Source organism: Crotalus tigris, unplaced genomic scaffold (genome assembly GCF_016545835.1).
Source record: "Crotalus tigris isolate CLP2741 ecotype Arizona unplaced genomic scaffold, ASM1654583v1 scf7180000018831.1652172, whole genome shotgun sequence".
NCBI classification, from domain to species: domain Eukaryota; kingdom Metazoa; phylum Chordata; class Lepidosauria; order Squamata; family Viperidae; genus Crotalus; species Crotalus tigris.
This window is the reverse complement of record NW_024097221.1, coordinates 681,764-698,449: the sequence shown is the minus strand read 5'-3', so window position 1 is coordinate 698,449 and position 16,686 is coordinate 681,764. Positions and strand designations below refer to the sequence as shown.

The following is a 16,686-nucleotide window of genomic DNA, read 5'->3' as shown; positions in this document are numbered from 1 at the left end:
ATGTGAAACTTTTTGTTCATTATTTTAGTGGAATAAGCTGGAAGGAGAGTAGAAAATGTTTCTGAAGAATAAGCAGCGGGATATCTCTTCTTTAATTAGAAGGTGAATTGAAGTTTTTTAAAAAATCATCTCAGCATTAAACTGTCTATTTATCTGGACTCTCTTAAAGTATTTAGGACCTAGCCTTTTCTAGGTGCATGTATCCCAAAGAACAACAACAAAAATGCTCAAATTGATTTCAAGGACAACTACTGAAAAAGTGGCAAATAAGCAATGAAAATGAAATTATACATGGAATATATCCATCTTTTCGTTCTTACTCATCTTGCAAGGGAACAGGTAGCCAGAATCTCAAAAGCTGTGAAAACTATGTGTTTTGGAAAAAGTACTGCTGAATAAAGCTTTGTAAAAAATTAAAGAAATAAAGAATGCAGCCCATGTGATCATTCAGAGAGTTACTGTGGTATAGTGGTTAAGGTATCAGGATGGAAATTGAAAGACTGTAAGTTCCAGTCCTACCTTAGGTGGAAAGCCAGTTGGATGACCTTAGACTGGTCATTTTCTCTTAGGAAGGAGACAATGGAAACCTACTTCTGAAATTCTTGCCAAAAAGCTGTAAGGACTAGTGTCATACCAACACTGAACTAAGAGATGATGATTATTCTACTGGTAATCCAATAAGCTTTCATATGAGAACAGATTTTTTTTTTTTTTTTTGAGATTTGGTTATCTTGTGGCTTTGGAGGATGGATGGATGGACAGACAGTGAGACAGATAGAAAGATGCAAAGATAGGATAGATCCTTGAGCACTATATTGCTAATCTAATTAAATATTCTCTAAAACCTTTTGAAGTTTGTTTCATCCCTGTACTGGTTAACAAAATTCTTCATTTGCGAGATTGGTATCAGTAGGAATATAAAGAAGCCAGTGTTTATGTTTTTTATTGACTTAGAGTATTATAGAAAGCTGCATTAATTCACAATTCGATGAAGATTAAAAAATGAAATGTACCCTTGGGAATTTTTTTGGCTTAAAAGAGGAAGTCAGTGTAAACATTCATCTCTAACATGGTATTTCAAAACTATATTGCAATATTTATCATTAAAAAGGTTTAGTACATCAAAAATAGCAGCGCCTCTGAATCAAAATCATCTTCCCCAGATCTCTGTGGGACATGCTTTCTGTAAAAGTTCATTTAGATAGTCCTTGGTAAGGTCACACTTGGAATACTGCATCCAGTTTTGGTCACTACGATGTAAAAAAGATGTTGAGACTCTAGAAAGAGTACAGAGAAGAGCAACAAAGATGATTAGGGGACTGGAGGCTAAAACATATAAGGAACAGTTGCTGGAATTATGAATGTCTAGTCTAATGAAGAGAAGGACAAGGGGGGACATGATAGCAGTGTTCCAATATCTCAGGGGCTGCCACAAGAAGAGGGAGTCAAGCTATTCTCCAAAGTGCCTGAAGGCAGGACAAGAAGCAACAGATGGAAACTAATCAAGGAGAGAAGCAACCTAGAACTAAGAAGAAATTTTCTGACAGAACAATTAATCAGTGGAACAACCTGCCTCCAGAAGCTGTGAATGCTCCAACACTGAAAATTTTTAAGAGGCTGGACAGCCATTTGTCTGAAATGATATAGAGTTTCCTGCCTGAGCAGGGGATTGGACTAGATGACCTCTAAGGTCCCTTCCAACATCATCATCATCGTTGTTGTTGTTATTATTATTATTTGAACATGTAAACTATTATGGTTAGGACTATTTATAATATCAGCAAAATAATGACAAAAATACCTTATTGTGAATAATTTATTTTGTCTATAGTCCTAACAATTTTAATACATTTGTTTTAATTTACATTTCTGTTAGCTTTTTATCGGCTCCTAACGCAAATGGGAAGAGGAATTCCAATTTCACAAATGGGAATGTACTTGTTTAATATTGAGTGTAAGTCCAGTGACAGAACTTCCTGATAAAAATCTGCTTTCCCTTCACTAAGCTACTTTGACTCATAGAACCTCTATTAAGTATTGATTGCATAATCTTTCCTAGTGTCAAATATTTCAATAGCTAATATGCTTTTGATTTATTTACCCTAATTAGCAACTAAATAGAGAGAGTAGACTTTTACAAGTCGTTTTTAAAGGTTAAACATTATATTATATGGTATATGCCTTATAATGTTCCTATAGTGTTTGTATTCTCTAATCCTTTGTAAAGGCCAAACATAAATTTATATGGGCTTTACAGCATTCCTAAGTGTTCCTGTTCTATAAATCAGGATGAAATACACATTGGAATTGCTTTTTCTTCCAAAGAATGTTAAATTTTCTATTGTAGTAAGTAGCATTCCCATTTTAATCTACAGCATTACTGTATTTAATCTACTGGATAATCTATTTTTCCAAGATTCCTCCCTCTCCTCCCCCAACATTTGCAAAGTTAGTTAGAACAGGCTAAAAACAATTTAAACAAATACATTCTCTTATGTTCCTGGGTTCAGAATGTTATATGTGGAACTGATGGTTGTCTTTTTCTTTTGCATTTTTAGTTAAATGTAATATATGCTGAACATGCCTCGTAGTCCAACATCAAGTGAAGATGAGATGGCTCAGAGCTTTTCAGATTATTCAATGGAATCAGAATCAGACAGCTCCAAAGAAGAAACCATTTATGACACCATCAAGGCGACAGCAGAAAAACCAAGTAGCAAAATGGAAGATGCCCAGAACAATACATTAGTGATACGTATTATAATACCAGATCTACAGCAAACTGTAAGGATAACACCATGAAAACATCTCTTGAACAAATTAATTCAACAGTTTTATTAGAATGTTTAACAATAAAAGACTTATTGGTAGCTTTTCTGAAATATAAAATCATAGAATCCATACATAGCAATTAAAAAGAATGTGGATAGTAGCTTGATGACTATAGGTAGTCCTTAGTTAACTATGGTAACTGAGACTCGGAATTCTGTCACTAAACAATACACCTTAATATTTAAAATCTCTTAGAGTGATAGAAATTTATTATTTGTTATACAGGTATACGACAGGAATTACTGGTGCAGAAGGTTTCCTTGAATATCAACTTCTGATGGGAAGAAATTTGGGCCACAATTTAATATAATTTTTTCTATTTAAAAATAATATGCAACCCAAACTTAAAAAGTAAATTCCTCCAATTATGGCAATGAAGTTCTCTATTCAGAAGTCTGTGGGAAAATGAATTAGGGAAAATATTCTGTAATTTACAAAACAAGGTGTATTTTAATTTTTTTTAATCTCAAACTGATAAAACATTAGTTCAACTAAATTGAAAAATAATTAAATATTAAATTAATTAAATTAAATTAAATAAGTAATTAGATAAGCAATCTTTTTGTTAGATCCTAGATTCTAACATTTCAGGAAATTCTTTCTAAAACCCCGTAAACTGTCTTCTCTAAGAATAAAGTTTAACAATAAAGATATAAATATCTGAACAATCAAGGTCAGAGAGCACCAAGGACTTCACAATTCAGCCCTGAGCTACAGATGTTCTCTTCTCATTGTAGACTGCATTCATCCCATTTGTATGCACCTATTTAATTTGGAGATTGGTTGCCTTGATACAGCTGTGCTTGGGAGAAGCTGTCAGATTAGTGGAGAAGCAGTGGAGCAGATGAGAAAACTGACCATTTATGTTCTCATATCCTCAACTGATCACTTATACAGTAAATTAAATAGCCAAAGTGCATTTTATTTTATTTTATCTGTATTTTGTATTCTTATTGCAGAGGTTAAGTACTAACAATTTAACTAAGATGGTGTAAGCTGTTTCAAGTTCAGAATCTTCTCCCAAAAACGAGTCTGTGTTTTCACAGATTTTGGCATAGATTTAGCATTATACATTATACATCAAGTATTGCTCAATGAAGTGCACTTAATTTTTAAAAAGATAGTATGTTTTCTAAGTATATTAAAATTCAGTGTGCACTGAGCAGCGAGCAGACTGGGAATTTAATAGCCACATAATTTTCCTGTCACAGTTGTTCTTCAAGCAAGACAAACAATTTGCATAGTTCTTTTTTTTAAATTCTCCTTTTGAATGTTAGTATATAAAATGCTCAAAATAATTTCACCCTTCTTTACTGGCATTTTCACTAATACTGGAACATCTTCCATGAATGCTAATTGACATAATTTTATCCTCCACATGGCTTGCAAACCTATATGTTTATTTTGCGTAGAAAACAAATACTTCCAGTTTGTAGCTAAGAGCATTATTTTGGATAAGGTTATTTATTAAATAACTTATCTGTCTAAAAATGAATCAGGGTCCTCTAAAATATACACCGATGAAAATAATTTTGTAATCCAAAGTTTTTTAGTTGTCACTTTCCTATTACATAGAGCTCATTGAAATTATTTGAAATGACAGGACAAACCATTCATAATCTGTTTTCTGAACCCTCTGTAGAAATTTCATGCTTTATGATATAAGATTATGTAAACAATTTTCCTTCCTCTGACAGAATTTTAGTTTCTACTTCCTGTGGATCCAGTCATATATTTCTTTATTTTGCTTTTAGGGATGCCTCCTGGTTAGTCTTTGAAAGGTTTAATATAGGTTTTACCGAATAAATAAATATATAATCCTCTGTACTGTATATTACATTTTTGTTTTTTAAAAATCTAATCCCTCAAATCTATTAATGAATTTCTAACCTAAAATTCCATGAAATATTTTCTTAATAATAAAGAAATCTTTACTTGACCCAGACTTTATTATTTGTTTTTATAAATCCAGGTTAACTTCTGCTTAATACTTTAGACCAGAAGTTTCCAAATGTTTTCAACTCATAGCCTCTACTGTACCTCATAGATGAGACTTGTATTGTTGGGACACGGGAGGATAAATGGAGGCAGGTCATCACTGGTGATGTCATGGAAGCTGGGATCCTGATTCCACAGATGTGACACACCTGTGGAAATTTTGCAGCGCATTCTCAAAAAACTACTGCTTTAGTCTTTGTGTCATTCTACCAAAACTCATGATATAAATGCTTGATGTACTGTATTCTGTTTATGACAGCTTTAAATGCTGTGGCTTTACAATATTCTGAAATGGTTGATGGATGCAATGTATTAATCATTATCTCACTGATTAGTATTTGGTAAACATAACATTACTTTAGGATTTAATTTTATACACATCTGTTTATCATGGCCATGAGGCCCAAGAGGTGTGCATCTGGTATATGTTTACTTCTTTTCTGTCATGTTCTCATCATATCCTAAATAAATAATAATACTTTTAGGATTATTCATCTGTATGCTTTCTTGTCAAATCTTTATTAGTAATGTTTCAATTTTAGCTTTGTAAATAATTAGCTAGCTTTCCACGGTCATAGAATCTTCTAAATAGAAATTTGGGAACACTTATGCAGTTAGCCTTCCTCCCCCCCCAAACATAATATACTGTATGTGTCTGTCTGTAACACTAACACTAACTGTCATTTATTTTGTTTTTGGCTTGATGTATTTTGTGAAAAAATGCTTGTTAACTTGATACTGCCTATTGGTTAATACTGTGTATAAGCAAGCAGTTTGCTGATATAGGTCGTTAGAATTACTTGGTAGACATATTTGCCCCAATTTAAATATGTTTAGTCATCTACCCTGGTTTTATATCTGATTGTTTCCCATTATACATCAAGTATTGTTCAACGAGGTGTACTTAATCTTTAAAAAGAAGGTATGTTTTCTAAGTAGAATATTAAAATTCAGCATGCACTGAGCAGTGAGCATACTGGGAATGTAATAGTCACATAATTTTCCTGTCATGGTTCTTCAATCAAGAATAATAATTTACATAGCTTTTTTTAAAAAAAATTACAGTGTTCTGCTCTATTCCCTAAGCTAAATTTTAAAGGATACCTATTTAGAAATATGAACCAATTAGATTTTGGGATTAACATAAGATGGAAAAGTTTGACCTCTTTTGGTACTGAAATCCCAAACTGTTGGATCCTTTTTGGCTTTCGATAACAGAAGTAACTTCAATCCACCATATCTTTTGTGTGGTAGCACACAAATTTATCTGGGATTTGAAGCCATTTTTCCAAGGATCCAGAATTTTATTTGACTCTGGAGTAAACCTTGATTCAAATTAACTAGGTTTATTGAATGAGGTTTAGATTTTAATTTTATTTTCCCCTTCCTGATGCTATGTCCAACTGAATTCAGTTGCATTTATTTCTGTTGATATGCATAGGATGGTATCAGATAAATAGCTACTCTTTTATAATATCTGATAAGATTTGTGATGTATTTAAATTCAGAGTTCTTCAACAAAGATTAATATGCCATTACATTTCTTTGTCTCTCTAATCTAGTTGAATTAATAGTATAAAGTGGAGATAATCAAAATTATATACTGCTCACAAAAATAAAGAGAACACAAACGTATAGGATCCTATATGTTTGTGTTCCCTTTATTTTTTTGAGCAGTATATTTTTGTATATAATAGTATTTGCATTAAATAGTAAAATTAACTGTTTATCTGATATAAAATTGCTGATATATATATAGAAATTGTCATGTGTGGGTTTTTTTTCTTTACAGAAGTGTATTCGATTTAATCCTGAGGCTTCAGTATGGGTTGCAAAACAACGAATTCTTTGTACATTGAATCAAAGTTTGAAAGATGTTCTCAATTATGGCCTATTCCAGCCACCAAACAATGGGAGAGAAGGGAAATTTTTGGACGAAGAACGTCTTCTTATGGAATATCCGCAAAATGCCAACAAGGGTGTTCCATCCTTAGAGGTATTTAAAAAAAACTTTATTTCAAGTTTAGATACTAACGAGCAGTCATAATTTTAGCAATCTAGTGGCTACAGACAAAGAAGCAGTTTACAGTTTATAGGGTACAATGTCTTTATGAGGTGATGAAATCTAAAATTGCAGCAGCAGAATAAAAATGACTATGAAAAAAAGGCATCAAAACTGATGCTTAGGTGATTGGCAGCTACATATACCCTGTAAGGGCTGGATTTAGGTGTTGGGGAACATTGGGCAAAATATCCTGCCACTGTGGAAACCTTGCTGAAAGGGATAATAAATAAAAATTGTAAATAAGGACGAGAACAATCATTTTAATCTAACCCCAGTCCTGGGTTTCACTAACATTTCATTCCATTAAATTTCTTCTTCCTGATAAACTTCCAAAATATTTTTATTTTATTTATTTATCATATTTGAAAACCTCCCATCTCCCTCACAGACAACAGCTAGGAAATCACTGAGATCACAATTATACATTTAATGCTCATATCGTTATTTTCAGTACTGTATGATTACTAACCCCCTTGGTTCAAAGGGAATATGGGTAGTCCTCAACTTATGACCATAAGTTGGAACCAGGATCTTGCTCATTGAGTGAAGTGGTTTTAAGAGAGATGTCACATGACTGCCCATATGATTGTTTTGCTTAATCCCAGCAGTCCTGGTAGGTTGTTAAGCAGATGGAGTCCCAGGTAAGGAGCCACTCTGAAAGGTTCTGCTCAGGAGCTGAAAATTATCTCTGCTGAAACTGAAGCAGAATTTTCAGCCTTTGAGCAAAGAGATACTCATGTGTGGCCTATACTGACTTCCTCCATTGCCTGAGGCCTCTGGTACTCCTTAGCTTACTGCACTTATTGTCCATTCTTTGCTTGGATTTTGGCTCCCACTTATCTCTGTGAACTAGCTGAAAGAGCTGTCTGCCGTAAAAGTTCAGCTCCCTTCTGTACACTCCTTTGGTGGGATGCAGAAATGGATCTGAAATCTTCAGGATTTCATCTCAGTTTCTGTACCACTGAAGGAGTTCATCTCCCTTCAGAAGGCAACTCTTTCAGCCAGTCCTCAAGGACAAGAGGCATTCCTGTTGGCAGGCAGCGTCTTGCAACTTTCTCTTCAGGCTTCCCCATTGACCTTCTGGTGAAGCCAGCAGAGAAGATTGCAAATGGCAGTCACATTATTGCAGGGTGCTTGGCCACAGGTTGTAAGTGCAAACTGATTACCAAGCACCCAAATCATAATCATATGTCCACAGAGATGATAGTGGAACATTTTGCCATGGCTAGAAGTTCTTTATGGGCTGTAAAGCACTCTTTCTGAGGCCATGGTAATTCTGGGCTGTTATTAAACTGTTGTAAGTCAAGTGCTACCTTTAATTAATTTTTATAGGTAGACTTAGCCATTATAAAATTTCTAAGACACTGAATTATTCAGTCCATTTATATGGTTGCTTATGAAAGTAAGAGCAAAGTGTAGATAATGCTTCACTGCATTATAACTATGTTATACTATTCAGATTATAACTTACCTTGTACAAATGTTGTGATTTTATCCTCATCTACAAGAACACGAGAAATCCTTCTGATAATGTTACTATTGTATAATTGAATGCATTGTATTAAAGAAGATACAGTAATAAGAATAATTATTATATTTGTATAGAACTGAGATTCATCACAGTTACAGTTAGTAATATTATGTGCCCCAATTGCTTCCCATAACTAAGTGGAAATTAGAGTGACTTATAGAGAGTATGATGGTTTTAACTTTTCTAACTTTTTAAATTCTAAGTTCTTACTATGCTTTCCTGTTTGATTTGGATGTTTTGATAGACCTTGATACTTTGGCCAGATAGGTCAATTGGATTTTAGAATTATTTCTCATAGAGCTATTTGTGGTCTATCAATGCTACCTTTCCTTTATTGTAATCATAAACTGAGAGGGAAACCTCGCTATCATTATCTAAACAGGAATGGAAGAATGAAATAAATGTTCTGCTGTATTTTATGATCATTTACTTCAACAATCTAATCTAGTTAATTTGGCTGGAGAGAACAAAAACACGTTTTGACTAAAGGATTATCTATGTGAAATTGAATGTCTGACTCTCAAGCTCCACTTCACAATTATATTCGTTTTAATAGGCATTCAGTAGGAAAAGTTTATAGACTGACTGAGAAAATTTGGGGTTGTAGTCCATTATAGCAAAAACGTATAACAGGGCTTTTCCTCCGTGATTCCTGGTATCTTAAAAGGATAGGGTAAATGAATGGATAATGTTACAGAATTGTTCACTCAGCTATCATCCATAATTCATTATGCTGTGCCCTTTGGCAACTATCACAAAAATTAATCTAAAAAAAGAAAGAAAAAAAATTGGGCAAGGAATGGAAAGGGGCAGAACAAATTAATTTTGTATAGTGAAGAAGATCATGTAAGGCTTACCAGGTAGGCCAGGTGGGAAACATGACCAGATAAACTAATTCTACTTTTAATGTAAAGCTACATTAACAGAATCTTGCAAGTAGGAAAGTACAATTCTCCTGCCATCACCTTTGCACTCTAAGAATTGGGAGGAGGGGTTTCTCTTCTGAGCCTCTTGCTCCACCCTCTATTCAGCTGTGGGCAAAGTTTGTTTTTCTGCCCTTTTCCTTCAAGTTTGTTTCTCCTTCTTTTATCTGACCATTTCCTACCTAGGTAGAAACTCTTCGTCCATCTTCCAAAGTAATTCCCACATACCATTACAGATGATAACTGCAGCAGTTATTTCCTTACCCCCATCCTCCAGAGTTAAGTACATTTTAGAAAAAGATGTTATGTTAAACCCTCATCAGTAAATAACTTTTTTGTTTTTCTTTTTAGTCTTTTGTTTATTTATTTTAGATAGTTGACCTTCTCACCAAACAAGTGACTGTGAATGACACACATTTAGTATTCTTTTTTCACAGTGCATATGTGCTGGAAACTAACTTGTTGAGCACATGAAAAACAACTGAAGATGGATTATTTAGATAATTATTTAGATTATTTAGATAATTTGGTAAACAGAAGGAGAGAAAATAAAGGAGTAGAAGGTGGATGAAACCTTCATATATAATTTCCGATATTTTGATGTAATTTTGGCAGATATATTTTAAAATCCAAAAGCAAGCTGAATCAATATACTACATGTTACGGCCTTCCTTCCTTCCTCCCTTGCTCTCGAGGAGCACAAAAATCTTCCACAAAGAAATTTATAAAAAATTTGGAAAGATAGGCACATTGGCAAACAGATAATCAGTAAAAATATTGTACACAATTAAACAAAGCAAAGGACCTGTGATATTAAGGCAAAAATATAGTTAAAAAGTTTAATTTTTATACAGTGAATAGACGAGTTGAGAAATTGTGATTACATGATACATTACTAATGGAAAGTGGGCTGAAGTATTAACTCTGATCATCTCTAGACACAATCTGGTTATGATTCCAGAAATAGCCTGATGTTTTGTCTCTATTGACCAATTTACCAAAATTTAGAATGAAATGAAAAATGCAAGAAGAGAAGCTGTCTTCTTTGTAAGTATCTGTAAGCATGGAAGATGTTCATACATGGTTCTATAGAACAGGTAATGCAAAGGCTAGGTTAAAAAAAAACTTACGGTAAATGTTTTCTTAGGCATTTTATATTTTTTTTTATAAATCTTTTATAATTATTCAAATAAATGTTGAAAAACTGATTTATCTCTTGCATAATAAATGTTTCCCTGGAAATTATTTCTAAAAATATAAGTAATACTAACATATTGTTCACTTTTCAGTTTTCCTACAAGAAAAGAATATATAGACAATTAAATCTTGATGAAAAACAAGTAGCCAAATTCCACACTAAGGTAAGTCCAAGTTCAGAGAACCTGCTCTTGTTTTCTGATCTACAATTGTAGTGAAAGGCTTTTTATTTTTGTTTGAACTTGCTATTGATATTTTAACAAAAATCTTTGATGTTGATGATATACTGTAGACTTCTAGTTATTTTAAAGAGAAACAGATAAAAACAATATATTTAATATGTTCCAAGAATCTAGAATTTCTAACAGAACAGGGTAGACTATGACTTTTTGCAGATAAAATATTGATGGAAAGTAGAATTCAACTTTTAGAAATTTTCTCATTGGAGCTGTGAAACATCAGAAAAAAGTTCATATACTCAAGTAAGCTAGAAAAGAAATTCCAACATCTCACGGCTACATCTTCCCAAATGTAAAATCATGTGCTATAATCCAGATTAGTAAAATGCATTTTCATAATAAAAGAACTGGAATGTATACAAGGCCAAGTTCATAATCATCTACGGCAGCGGTTCTCAACCTATGGGTCAGGATCCCATTTGGGGTCGATCGACCATTTCACGGGGGTCGCCAAGCAAGGCTGTCCGCCATTTTTCCCTCTTTTCCAGTGGGTGCCTTACTTCCCTTGGGCTGGGCCAGCTGGTGGCCCAGCTGGTGGTCGGCCTGCTCCATCTCTGCCACTTGCCAGCTACATCTCGGCCGGCGCAGGGGGCGGCAGCACGCATGCGTGGTGCTCCCGGGCAAGGAAAGTCCTTGACTTACGACCGGTTGGGTAGTCCTCGACTTACGACTGGTTTAGTCCTCGACTTATGACCGGTTTAGTTCTCGACTTACGGCCGGTTGGGGGTCACGGCATTAAAAAGGTTGAGAATCACTGATCTACAGCATGTAGATATGTAATCTAAACCAACAGTCAAGGGGCTATGGAAGTTTGTCCAAAACACATATGATGATGAGGTGATAAAACTGCCAATCAAAGGAGGGAAATGCTGTGGGAGGATTGAACTGAGGAGAGGAAGATTTGGAAAGCAAAAAGTAGTCATAGAAGCTTACTTTTGGAGAGCCTTCAACCTATTAGAAAGATATGATTATATTTAGCATCAGGGAAGGCAAGTATTGACATGCTGTAGATACACTGTAATACTAAATGAACCAGTTTATAACTAAAAGTCACTGGGAGTTGGGCAGCATGTAAATTTAATTCATTAATATTCTTATTATAACTCATTTTATATTATTCAATTGAAATGAGAATTAGGGTTAAGGTTAGGGTTATAAAGTGACTGATCCATCCTTTATCTTTCCCCATGTTTCACCTAGTCATCTTCCCATATATCTCAAAGGCACAGAGAAATGAGGGTTGAAATTTTATGATGGTAGCAAGAGAAACAAATCATTTGAGGTCTTCAAATACATTATAACATAATGTAAATAACAAATAACATTTTAATTTTGAAAACGCAAAAGATGCACCCACAGCAAGGAGGCTCCTGGCAGGTTCTGTGCTAGTTCTTGGTTTAAAATACTGTTTTTAATCTTATAAGTTGAAAATAATGTTAACAGTAGCATGTGGAACAAAGAGTAATAATGCCAGAATGGCAGTGTGCACATGATGACATCATTGGCACAAACACTGCTGTTACAAAGTTTCATTAGGACATATGACAATGTAAATTGCAACTTTCGTGTGATGATGATGTTCCTTTGTACTGAGTCATAAAAGGCAAGACGGTAGTCACAGCAGTTGATTGAAGCCTCACCTCTTTCTACATGTGTGCAATGTCAATGAACTTTCCTGCAGACATTTGTATACATGAATGTTAATCTATGGCTATGGACTATCTCAATTAGATGAAATATTGCTGTAACAAAAAAATACCCAGAAATGATCTAGAATTCAAACAAAATATTTAGCAGAGTAACAATAAGGAATATTTATGCAAACTAGGGAAATAAAACGTTTTATAAAACAACCTAATATGCATTGATTAGTTGATTATTTGCAAATTATACTAATCTCCATTGGGCCTCCAATCCATGGAAATTTTACAGACTTGTGTTTTAGCAACTGCAAAAGGATCTTGCTTCTAATTCTGCAAATAGCATGTAGCCATCATGACTGATAATCATTAATCATTTTATCCCTTATAATTTGCTCAATGTTAATTAACTCATGCATTTGTTAGATTGCATGTTAAGTAATTCTCATCTTTCTAAAATGTCCTGTAAGACCCTACCTCAAATTTACAACCTAATCACTATTGTAAAATGGAATCTGGAAAGCATTTTATGTCTATGCATTTTCAACATCTCTAGTTTAACGAAGAGAAGGACAAGGGGGGACATGATAGCAGTATTCCAATATCTCTGGGCTGCCATAAAGAAGAGGGAATTAAGCTATTTTTCAAAGCACCTGAAGGCAGGACAAGAAGCAACGGGTGGAAACTAATCAAGGAGAGAAGCAACCTAGAACTAAGGAGAAACTTCCTGACAGTGAGAACAATTAATCAGTGGAACAGCCTGCCTCCAGAAGCAGTAAATGCTCCAACACTGGAAGTTTTTAAGAAGAGACTGGACAGCCATTTGTCCGAAATGGTGTAGGGTTTCCTGCCTGAGCAAGGGGTTGGACTAGATGACCTCCAAGGTCCCTTCCAACTTTACTACTATTACTTTACTATTACATCTATTCAAGCGTGCATAAATTTCATGTATGAAATATACTCCTTTGGGATTTGTCCCTGAACTCATATTTCAGAGATAAATAAATAATAGGTGAGAAGATATGTTGAACAGGGACAGTTTTGTGAATATTTATGTATCTGAAAATCTTATCATTTTTTTTCCTCTAAGTGAAATGCTTATCCTACAATAAATATTTTTCAAATTAATATTTTCAGGCTAATTTTCGAAAATGTATGGACCTTATTCATCACCGTTCAGTTGAAAAACTAATAAAGATGCTAGACCGAGGACTTGATCCTAACTATCATGACTTAGAAAGTGGAGGTATGAAGTAAACCAAGCTGTTAGTAAGAAATTTATTTAATTAAAAATGAAAAATGTTAAATGCATAAACTGTTGAAAATGCATAATAAAACCCAATTAGTCAATTTCTAGACAGTTTGTTTTTATTCTTGTCTACTCTAGAAACCCCACTAACTCTGGCAGCTCAACTTAGCAATACTGCAGAAGTAATCAAAGCACTGAAAAATGGAGGAGCTCACTTAGATTTTAGAGCCAAAGATGGAATGACAGCATTACACAAAGCAGCTAGAGCCAAGAATCAACTGACCCTAAAGGTAAATTGAACAAGGCATATTGTTTAATAAAAGAAATATAAGTCAAAAGTTCTGTACTAATTTCTAGTGTGCTTAATGGGCTTTTAAATCTAGATTTGCTCAAAGGTTTCTATCTTTGGCTTTTGGCTTTCAAGACTTATTTTCAGAGAAAAAATCATTTGGTAGAAAGGAAAAGGATGTGGAAACTTTACTTTGTTAATTGTCATACAGTGTAATATTTGTCTTTAGGCAAATGGAATAGTTCAAAGGTTATTAATCAAAGTGGTTTCAATCAAATATGTTTCTCCTGCTTTTTCTTTACTAATCACTAATTTTGCTTTATAAATTTGAAAGCATACAGATTACGCTTGTAATACAAGCACAGATTCTAAATTGAGTCTCCTGAATTATTAGAAATTGCAATATTAACCCTATAAATTTTGTAGTGAAAAAACATGCAAAAGATGAGAAAAGAAGAAATGCATGAATTATCCCCTTTCTTTGTCTGTATTGTAAATTTGGAAATCAGACTTTCTAAGTAAAATGTACTTCCCAGCAGCTTCCCCACATGGGGGGGGGGGAATGAAAGAAAATTGGACTGTGTTCTGATGGCACGATTCAAGTCTGTCCCTTTTCTAGGTACTTCATGATGTCTCTTGACTTTCTGAAAGAAATGGTGTTGGCTTTCAAGATTCTGCAGACATTACTGGGACTTACTATTATAGTCTGATTTTTTTTTTTTAAATCCCAAAGACAAGGTAGCAAAAATCATCTGGGCTTAATACAATGTATTTCCAAGTAAATAGTCATGCTATACTACTCATACTTTTGTGTATTTAACAATCAGAAACATACTTGCTTGCAGAGCACATAAACATATAATGTGGTTTGTTTACCTTTTCTTAATGTAATGTGTGAATCCAGAAGATTATGGTTTGCAAACCATAATTTGTGGATTAGTATTATTTATAAAACCATCATTCTGTTTAGTCAACAAATAATTGCTTAACCAAAAGGAAACAAACAATGTAGTTATATGGTTCACTATATTCTCTAAGGGCTGTTCTCAAATAAGAATTCATTGGACTGCATGATCAGTTTACCACTATACTGAAAAGGATAAAATATGAAAATAACAACCAATTCACCTTAAGAATTTTGTTAAAACTTAAAATTACTTTACAGACTCTCTTAGATCTTGGAGCATCTCCAAACTACAAAGATAGCTGTGGGTTGACACCACTGTATCATACTGCTGTAGTAGGAGAGGATCCTTCTTGTTGTGAACTGCTACTACATGAACATGCTACGGTTGGTTGTAGAGATGAAAATGGATGGCAGGAAATCCACCAGGTAGAAAAGATACCCTAAGATAATTATTAATTTTGCTGAGACACTTTTATCTTTTGCTCAAATATTTGTTAATTGTATAATTTATGTAATGAAAAGATATGAAAGAGAGGTTCTGAAATCAGTTGCACGGAATCTTCCAAATCCATTGTACTTAAAAATTTGCTTCAGTAAAAATTGCTTTAAACAAAACTGTTGTTTACTAAAATCATACAACAATTTGAAACATATTTTTATTGCTATATAGAATATATATATATATATATATATATATATATATATATATATATATATATAGAGAGAGAGAGAGAGAGAGAGAGAGAGAGAGAGAGAGAGAGACTATGAGTTCTAGCTTTGCCATGAAAGCCCTCTGGGTGACCTTGGACCATTCATTCTCTCAGCACAACTTATCTCTCAGGGTTGCTGTTGTGGGCAAAATAGAAGGTGGGAGGCTACTTGTGTTCACTATCATGATTTCTGGATAAAAATAATAAAGGTGGAATACAATATAATACAGTACAGTATATAATATAGTAGAATGCAATGCGGTACAATACAGATGATATAGTGGATAATAATTTGTATCCTAACATACTGCTCTAGTGCCTGTTCACTCTTGCACAGAAATTATTTACCTGTGTATTCATTTCCATGAAAGTGTCAGGTTTTTGATGACTTTTTAGCTGTCTCAGTGAAAATATTCACGATGTTACAGTCTGGGTCTTTTAGGTATCCTTTGCTCAGTTCAGCTTTATTATGAGGATATGATTTATTTATTTTATTTTAGTAACTTCTTTAATTGTCTCTGATGTTTCTCTAAATTGCTGCTTTATGTTTCTTGATAATAGATGTTAATTTTGTTAACAGAATGAAAATGTTATTTACTGTATTGATAAAAAGATAATCAAAAGATAATAAAAGATGTAGGTACATGTTTACTTCTCTTTGAATGAAAGGTGTCATAGAGTGACAGCTAGGTACCATAGTTCCAGTTGCTGAAAAGAGGCTCTTTCACTAATAGGATTGAATCTGCTTCAATTTTATAGCAAGTGCAGATATTTCTTTTAGAACAATCATCCTACAGTTCGTCTCAGTGCTTATAGTGCCCTCTTGAGGCAATGCTGAACTTCCTCATTTAGCATATAACATCAGTAATTCTGAAAATTTCTGAGGAGCTAACTAAGCCATAGGTGTGCTCATATGGTTTAGTTAGCACAGTTAGGGTTAGGATTATTAAGTGATTAAAATGTTGGCATTAATAAACCTATTCCCCAACTGAAAAACCAGGATAAATATCTTTAGATGTGAAGAAGAGCAGATTTCCAAAAGAGATCTATATAAAATTCTTTTAGATTTATATCTTGAATTAAAATATCACAAATTTATGTGTAAT

The 16,686-nt window shown here is 33.7% G+C and overlaps 1 protein-coding gene across 6 annotated transcripts in view; it reads left to right on the top strand.

Annotated features, from left to right (window-relative positions):
• Nucleotides 1-16,686, top strand: part of SHANK2 (SH3 and multiple ankyrin repeat domains 2) — a 389,771-nt gene that overhangs the window by 35,540 nt on the left and 337,545 nt on the right. For 5 of the 6 annotated variants that reach the window (XM_039356867.1, XM_039356868.1, XM_039356866.1 and 2 more), the window contains exons 2-7: nucleotides 2,559-2,784; nucleotides 6,623-6,826; nucleotides 10,639-10,710; nucleotides 13,563-13,671; nucleotides 13,813-13,964; nucleotides 15,129-15,296. In XM_039356867.1, the coding sequence (XP_039212801.1) occupies nucleotides 2,572-2,784; nucleotides 6,623-6,826; nucleotides 10,639-10,710; nucleotides 13,563-13,671; nucleotides 13,813-13,964; nucleotides 15,129-15,296 (918 nt within the window). In that variant the 5' untranslated portion in view covers nucleotides 2,559-2,571. The remainder of the gene's footprint in view (nucleotides 1-2,558; nucleotides 2,785-6,622; nucleotides 6,827-10,638; nucleotides 10,711-13,562; nucleotides 13,672-13,812; nucleotides 13,965-15,128; nucleotides 15,297-16,686) is intronic. The other variant, XM_039356871.1, reaches the window with a different exon arrangement.